We start from the raw sequence: 7,761 nt of genomic DNA, 5'->3' as shown, positions 1-7,761 counted from the left end.
TTGTAGTTAAAGTGATTAACTACCCGCCTGGCACTTAGTTAAGGAGTTTCACCCCCTCCCTGACTTCAGGGGAAAATCTCTACCTGGGGAAACAACCTTTCTCGGAGAGGTGACCTTGGTTAAAACACAGTGCCAAGAAGGTGAGCAAACATATTAAGAACAGTATGCCATATATGCCAGGTCCCTTGAAACAGCAAGGATGGACCGGCTCCCAGCATCTCCACCCCCTAAATTAAAAGGCACACTTCCACTCAATGAATTCTGGTTTGGGAGCACATTCCCGTGCACAGGTGGCTTATGGCCATGGGACCTCAACACATGGACTAATGGACCTTATTTAGTTTAGATGTTAAAATACTCCTGACTGTAACAGAAAGGAAGCTCTGGACACTGGCCTGCTCCTGGAATCCCTCGACTTCATTCGATTTTGGGAAACAACGAACTCAGACTCAAACCTCACATTTTGGTTTCATTATGATTTATTCTTCCCTCAAATTCACTTACCTGGGAAATAAAAGAGGAGAAGAAGATGGGTCTTTGTTCTTTGGTAAAGGGTAATAATTCTAACTCAGTCTGAACTTTAATAAATAAGATCATCTTAAAAGTGGTCAACACGGGGATATTTAGCTTTGTCCTCCATCCCTGCAATACCTTGAACTCTTTTTCCAATTTTTCTCTTAATTTCTGTGTTTCTATTTCCTGTTGTCCCATGTTTGGAAGCATATTTGATATATAAAAATAGAACTTAAAAACAGTGTATCCGTCCAATTGCTTGTATTGACATGGGATTCATGTTGCCCTTAGGCACTGAAGGAGCAGTATTCGGGCACTCAGTTGAGACACCTCACATCAGAGCAGAACCTTCCCAAGACCTCAGGTAAGTCCTGGCTCTTACACCTCTATTATTGTTTTCACCACTGTTGATCATCCTCAATATATAAAGAACTAAAACAGAAAATATGCTACATACCTGTATGAAGAATTGACATTTGCTGCTACATGGTAAATAGTCAAGTAATGAACGAAGGACAAGAAAATATGTCTTTTATTCTAAAAAATAACCATCTGTATATTGTTTCCAAATAAACATACAATGAATGTATATTAAGAGTTTGAAAAAATAAAGGAAAAGGCAATTTTAGCGTAGTTAGGAGGAGGACTGAGAATCATAGACTTGCTGGAAAATCTGTCATAGACAATGAAATATATGGTGCATAGGCTTAAAGAATAGGGAAGCAGAGATTAAGAGAACGCTATTAAAGGTCAGGGAGTGTTATGTAAAGGAAATAACAGAAACAAATATGGATAGTAATCAGGGAAAGGCAGAACTTAATTGCCCTACCATGGACTCATCAATCTAATATTTCCAGTGGAATAAGCTGCTTCCTGTTTTTAAGAGTCACAGTTAGATGTAAAAGCTCTCACTACTGAGAAGATTGTGAAATGACAGTATTATCGAAAATTCTCCTGGGGGAATCATGGCAACTGTTGATTAAAGCTAAAATAGTAAAAACCAGTAACGGATCCATGGATGTTCTCAATTCACAAAATGAGTTAAGCTTTAGGAATAAAATACATTTTAGTCAATTTATTGTGGTGATCATTTTAGACTATATACACATAATGTATCATATTACATACCTTATACTAATACAATACTATATGTTGTTTAAAAAAATACTTTACATAATTAATCTTGGTTGAGCAAATTATATTCTAAAGTGCATTTGCTAGGGTATTTTTATAAAATATCAACATGAAATATTGCCATTTGGGACAATATAGCTGGACCTTGAGCGAAATAAGTAAGTCAGGAAAAGCTAAGAACCATATGCTTCTCCAGTGACACACCTGGAACCAGAGAAGAGGGAGTCCAATTCCAAAGTGCTTGGCCTAGCCTGCACTCTCTCACAATCCAGGACCCCTTGGCAGATATTGGAGAGCAGATTTCAGCCTGATCCCACAGGCCACTCTGAGGGACCCACTGGTGCACCAGGCATCTAGAGTGGGATATAAAACTGAAACTCATAGACACAGATAGCACTATGGTGGTTTTTAGAGGGAAGGTGGAGGGTTTAGTAAAGGGTAAAGGGGGTCAAATACATGGTGAGGGAAGATGATTTGACTTGGGTAGTGGGCATACAATGTAATATACAGATCATGTATCATAGAAATGTAGACTTGGAATCTATATGAACCTATTAACCACTGTCAACCCAATTAATTAATTTGAAAAGGACAATATTGATATTTTAAAAATAAATCAAATATTACAATCATATTTAAAGTTGAATCAAAGTATCTACCTGAGAGACTTTGTCTTGAAAACGCTATAAAAATAGTAAGAAAAAATGTTATTTCATAAATATCAGCTTTAGCCCTTCCCATTTTGATGAGTGGGGAAAACTGCTCAAGTGAAAATAGAAAAATAAAGTAGAAAAATGTTAATGCCAAAATAGACATGCTTCCAAAAGTGTAAAATTTTCAGACCTTTATAGTTCTATGATAAAATATTCTGAAGAACTCGGTTTCTCACTAGTAGAGTAACCCAGATTGAAAGAAGCTACTTAACAATAACAGAAGGTGCCCTCTTGCTGTGATGAAGGTATCTATAATAATGAAAGCATAATATGCAAATCAACCAAACGGCCAAACAGTGGAATGACCGTTTGAACAACCTTCTGGACGAAGCCGGGGCTGCAAGGGCCAAAGCAGCCACTGGGGCTGCAAGAGCCTACCCTGGCACAAATTTCGTGCATCAGGCCTCTAGTTTGTTTATAAGATAGCCATGATAACTATTTATACTAGGCCAAACCCCCAAAGACTTAGAAGGATTGAAGACTATGTGTAGTGTCTCATAGTGTGTTATAGTCTTGATTTATGACGCTTTTCTCAGGAATTTAACATTTTTGTGTAATTATTAATGTTATCCCTCTCCACCTAACAAGGTTGCAGGCTCCATTAGAACAGATCTGCATCTTCTTTGCTTATTACCTTTAGTTCTGTAGCACCCAGCACTGTATCTCACACATGATAGTGTCTGATAAGTATTTGTTCACTTGAATTACTGAAATTTAGCAAAACTGAATACCGAAAACTACTAAATGCATGTATATAAGAAATGTGGCAGCTTTTGTTATGCTATTGCTAAGGCACATTTAACAAACACTAATTTCAGTTGCTTTTGAACTGTTTTAATATAAATATCAGAGTTTAATGATTCATTCAATAAAAAATTTTAAAGTACTAAGTTCTAAAAGAAACATTTTTTGCTTCTAATATTTTAGTAATTATGTACCCATTTTTATGCTTTGTTGTTAGGAAAAGTATATTGCCCAAAGAGGAATAAGAACCAGCTGCTATTTTAATTACCTTGCTGGTGTGTCTCAAAATTCGTAAGGGGAAATGTGGATGAAATTATATTAGTATATAGTGTACCTAGTTTTTAATTTTCTAATTATTCATCAGTGATTTAAAGATTGACTTAAGCTAGGCGTATCTGCTGCTGCTAAGAGCAGATTGGCAGCCCCCAAGATGAGTGTTACTGATCTAAATTCCACAACTAAAACATAAGCAAAGCACCGTAGTGATGGGGTTATTCAATTATTTATGTGTGTACTGAAGATTAAAATTAGAGTGTCTGAGATCTTTACAAGTTTTGCTGACAATTTTCCTTTCAGGGCAATAGAAGCACTCCTAGTTGACACCTAATCTTAAGCAACAATGTGGGATGGTTGGGCAGGTAATTAAAATGGTAATTTGGGGAGTAAGTAGACACATTGCTTTTGCTTTGGCAAAAATAAAAGGCTTTAGAAAGGAATATCCCAAAACATTTATTATAGAGTATAGGTAATATTGTGGTGTAGAAATATAGTAGATTTATATAATTTATTTATTCAACAGATGTTTGATGAATGCTTAATATATGCCGAGTTATGTGCTAAGTTTCCATGTTCATTTTAAACCTACACATGTTAGTTTTCTTTGAGTTTTTTTTTTAATTTCAGGTTAAATTGTTTTACAATTGAGTCTGTGTTTTAAAAACCTAAAACAAAACAAAACATGCTGAATGGTGAATAAGGAGATAATGCCATATTTGCCTGGGATAACTCATGTATGAATGTTCTTCCTTTTATATTTTTAAGTTAATTTATAAGTAAAATATTACAGTTCAGTAGGGTTTCTGCACTCTATGGTGAGAAGCGATGTAATCCATTATATAATGTGCACTGCCCAAAGATTGTTTGAATCCAAGTTCCATTAACTGCTCCAAAAATAAGACAAGAATCTTGACTTGGAATCAGTAAATGAGTTTAATATTTAATGATGTAATTGGCATCTTTTTATCGTTTCTATTCTTGCATGAATATAATTTAAAATTACTCTCTGGAAACATGTTGTTCCAATTTACATCATTTTTAAGTTCAAGGAAAAGCCACCATTTATTAAGTAGATGAGTATTTTTCTCTGAGACATTTGTCAATAAAGGAGTAAAATACTTTGCTGGTATTGTTCTACTAATTAGAGAAGAAGAAGAAAGTAGTATTTTTCTCCTCTCCTCCCCATCCTTCCCCTCTCTTCTTCCCTCCTTCTTTCTTCCTTCTTTCCTTTTATTCTTTCATTCTATGTATGCATTTATACATTTATCTAGTGTTAGTAACAAATGAACATTATGAGAAGCTTCTTTTAGCTTGCAAACGTGGGGAAACAAAGACAATTGATCTAGAAATTTCTTTGAGATAATGTGAAAGAAGAAACCACAATGGTTTGTGCTAGTGAGCAGAAAACAAGAAAAAATGGAGTAAACAAAAAGAATGTTATTTGCATCTGAAGAAAGCTCAGTGTAGCCTGAAATGATAAGACAGTAAAATTTCTTATATATTCAAGTCACAGTTGGCGTTAATTTTTTTCTTAAAAAACTTTTCTGTTCAATTCTCCATTCATGCCATCATTGAAACCTCAGATAATTCATGAGTGCCTACTATTTCTTTGGCACTTGGTTAAATATTTAGCAAAAACAAGATATATGATGTTTAAGTTCTACTTAAGTTTCTACTTAGTAATTGCATCCTGGGATTTACTTTAAAAGAATTCTGAATCCTTGCCTCTGAATGTTGAGGCTTCTTCTAAGACTGAGGCCTTTCATTTTCAATCTGAGAACTGCACAACCTTCAGTGCAAAATCTCATTGCACCTTTGCTATGTAAAAACCATGAAAACCAGAATCACTTGGTAAAACAAGCAGACTAGCGTTCAACAGTAACGCTTCTCTGCTATGTAATCTTTGGGTACCAAAAATAGTCAGAAATTCATTGCTGTGAATTTAATACTTTTAAAATGAACGCTTTTATATTTTATAGTTTGTTCCTTTGAATGCAAAAAATGGAAAATTAGGTTATGAATTTTCTTCTAAGTTTCTGTTGAATTTTATAGTCTGTGATTTCTTTATTACTTTTTATATTTTGAGTAGATGAAACAGGAAGTTATTCCTGCAGAGTGCATTAAGGATCCAATGTTATTGTCTTCAGTATTGTTAGTCAGTTTATTAACATTTATTAAATAAGCTAGTATTTTCCATCACAAAATGACTGCACATTTGTCAGATATTTCTCATACTTCCTATTTTAGATTGTGTTCTAATGATCCAATTTCTATTTCTAATTCCAATATCATTTTAATAAAAATAATTTTAGATTAAGTTCTAATTTTTAAAAAAATCTTCCACTTTATTTTATTTTTACAATCTGGTAATTGTCTAACATACTTTTCTCCCCCAATTATTTTGACATAATGTTTTAACTTTCAAGAGATTCTATTGAGATTATTGCTGGATTTTTATTGCATGTTTTCATTACTTTGTGAAATATTGGAAGTTTCATCATATGGTATATGTATGAGTTTATTTTTATCCAGGAATATCTCCAATTCTTGATTTTTCAAGTAAAGAATATCAAATGTCCACTTTATACATCCCTCTCCCTGAAATAATTATAAAGTATAGGCATTAAATCATATAGCATTTATATTAACATGATAATCTAGCAACATGAATTATATAGTTTAAAGGTGTCACTACATGCCAATAACATTATTTATGACACCGTAATACAGTTGATGACAAGATTAACATCAATTAACAATTTCCTACTTATATTTTCATAGCACAATATTTCACAAATTTTGTGTAAAAGGTAGATAATCCTATACGATCTGAGACAACACCTCTTTCCCAACATCTTATTCTGTGGCTACAGTGGCAAAGGATACCCGAATGTAATGAAAATATTCTGATTAAATAATTAGTAAATACTAAAATGGAATAAATGAAGAGCCTTGAAATCTTTAATATATTTTAATCCTCTAATCCCAAATGTCAGACATGGTAGAAAAATGCTACAAAAAAATGTACACATTTAATATGGACATTTTACTGTTAAACATATGAGTAATAACTCTAACCACTTATCCTCAGAAACAAACTAAATCTTATCAATTATTTGATAAAGAAACTGTGTTTTTCCTCCCACTTTATAAGATAACTGAAATTAATTTCCATGAATGTCAGACTCATAATCTGTTTTTGAACTTTAATCCACTTTTATTAGGTTTTTATCTGACTTCTGTTTAAATGGCTCAATAATATCCAAACTTAAAGAATAACATTTTAGAAATAAATGGCAGCAGAGTAGGAGGATGCTACATGGACATGCTCCCAGGAACAAGCTGGAATTACAACTGAAATACGGAAAGGCTTCCTAAATAATGAATGGAAAACTCACAGGAGAGAACTCTGATATCAAGGGCCGAAGGTGGAGACTGCATAGAGACTGGTAGGAGGGGCAGAAGTAGGAAAGGGCTGGCCGGGCACCCACAGACAGCAACTGAAGTCCTGGAGAGATATCTCACCTGGGGGGAGTGGGGTGCCACTGAGAACTTTGGGATCTAATCCTGAAGCTGGGCTTCCCAGCAGAGAGCACCAAACTGAGGTAACATCTAGCTGTGAAAAGCAGGGGGTACTGTCTGCCATGGAGTGGCAACTGAAAGTTCGGGCACCGTCTTACAGGGTCAAAGCACAAAAATTCCCTGTGGAGCCACCCACCTTGTGCTCTGGCAGAGGAAGGGTGAAGTGGACAGGAGCTGTGAGAGCAGAACCCAGGACTGGGGACTTGGGGGATAGAGCTCAGAAGGCAGACACCCCAAGATTCCTGGGTTGAGTCATTCCCTCATGCAGTGGAGGACATCTTTCCCATATAGAGATCTGCCTTGCTAGGGGGAAGATAGTTGGACAACCCTATTGGAAAAAACCTTGCCCTGAGGCCACTTAAGAGCTTAAAAGTAACAATTAGCCTCTAGGCAGAAACAACTGCCCCACCCTGTTGGAAAAAAATGACAACTCTCCACACCTGATGATGATTGCCTTGGGACAATTCAAGTTGGAATCCTATCAGTCTGTAGGCAGAGGTGGTCTCTGGAGGCTTTGAGTCTTTGCCTAATCCAATTAGTCAAAAGCAGCCTTTAACACTGTCCTGCACTAGAGACTGAGAGTTGTAGGGGATCTACCGGATACATAGTCACAAACCCAAACAGACAACCAAAATGAGGAAACAAAGAAACAACCCCCAAATGGAAAAGCTAGCAAATTCTCCAGAAGAAGAGATAAATGAAGCTGAGATAAGAAATTTATCTGAAACAGAGTTCAGAGTAATGATGTTAAAAATGCTCAACAGTATGAAAAATGTTATAGTGACTATGAAAAAAGAAC

The 7,761-nt window shown here is 35.3% G+C and overlaps 1 protein-coding gene across 1 annotated transcript in view; it reads left to right on the top strand.

The window, feature by feature from the left end:
* The window catches only part of SGCZ (sarcoglycan zeta), a 633,314-nt gene that overhangs the window by 614,649 nt on the left and 10,904 nt on the right, over positions 1 to 7,761 (top strand). Inside the window, exon 6 of the mRNA XM_006753775.2 lies at positions 805 to 877. Coding sequence (XP_006753838.1) covers positions 805 to 877 — 73 coding nt within the window. The remainder of the gene's footprint in view (positions 1 to 804; positions 878 to 7,761) is intronic.

The sequence above is a fragment of the Myotis davidii genome, unplaced genomic scaffold (assembly GCF_000327345.1).
Source record: "Myotis davidii unplaced genomic scaffold, ASM32734v1 scaffold71, whole genome shotgun sequence".
Lineage (NCBI taxonomy): Eukaryota > Metazoa > Chordata > Mammalia > Chiroptera > Vespertilionidae > Myotis > Myotis davidii.
Note: the sequence above shows the minus strand (reverse complement) of the source record. Positions and strands in the feature narration are given on the sequence as shown.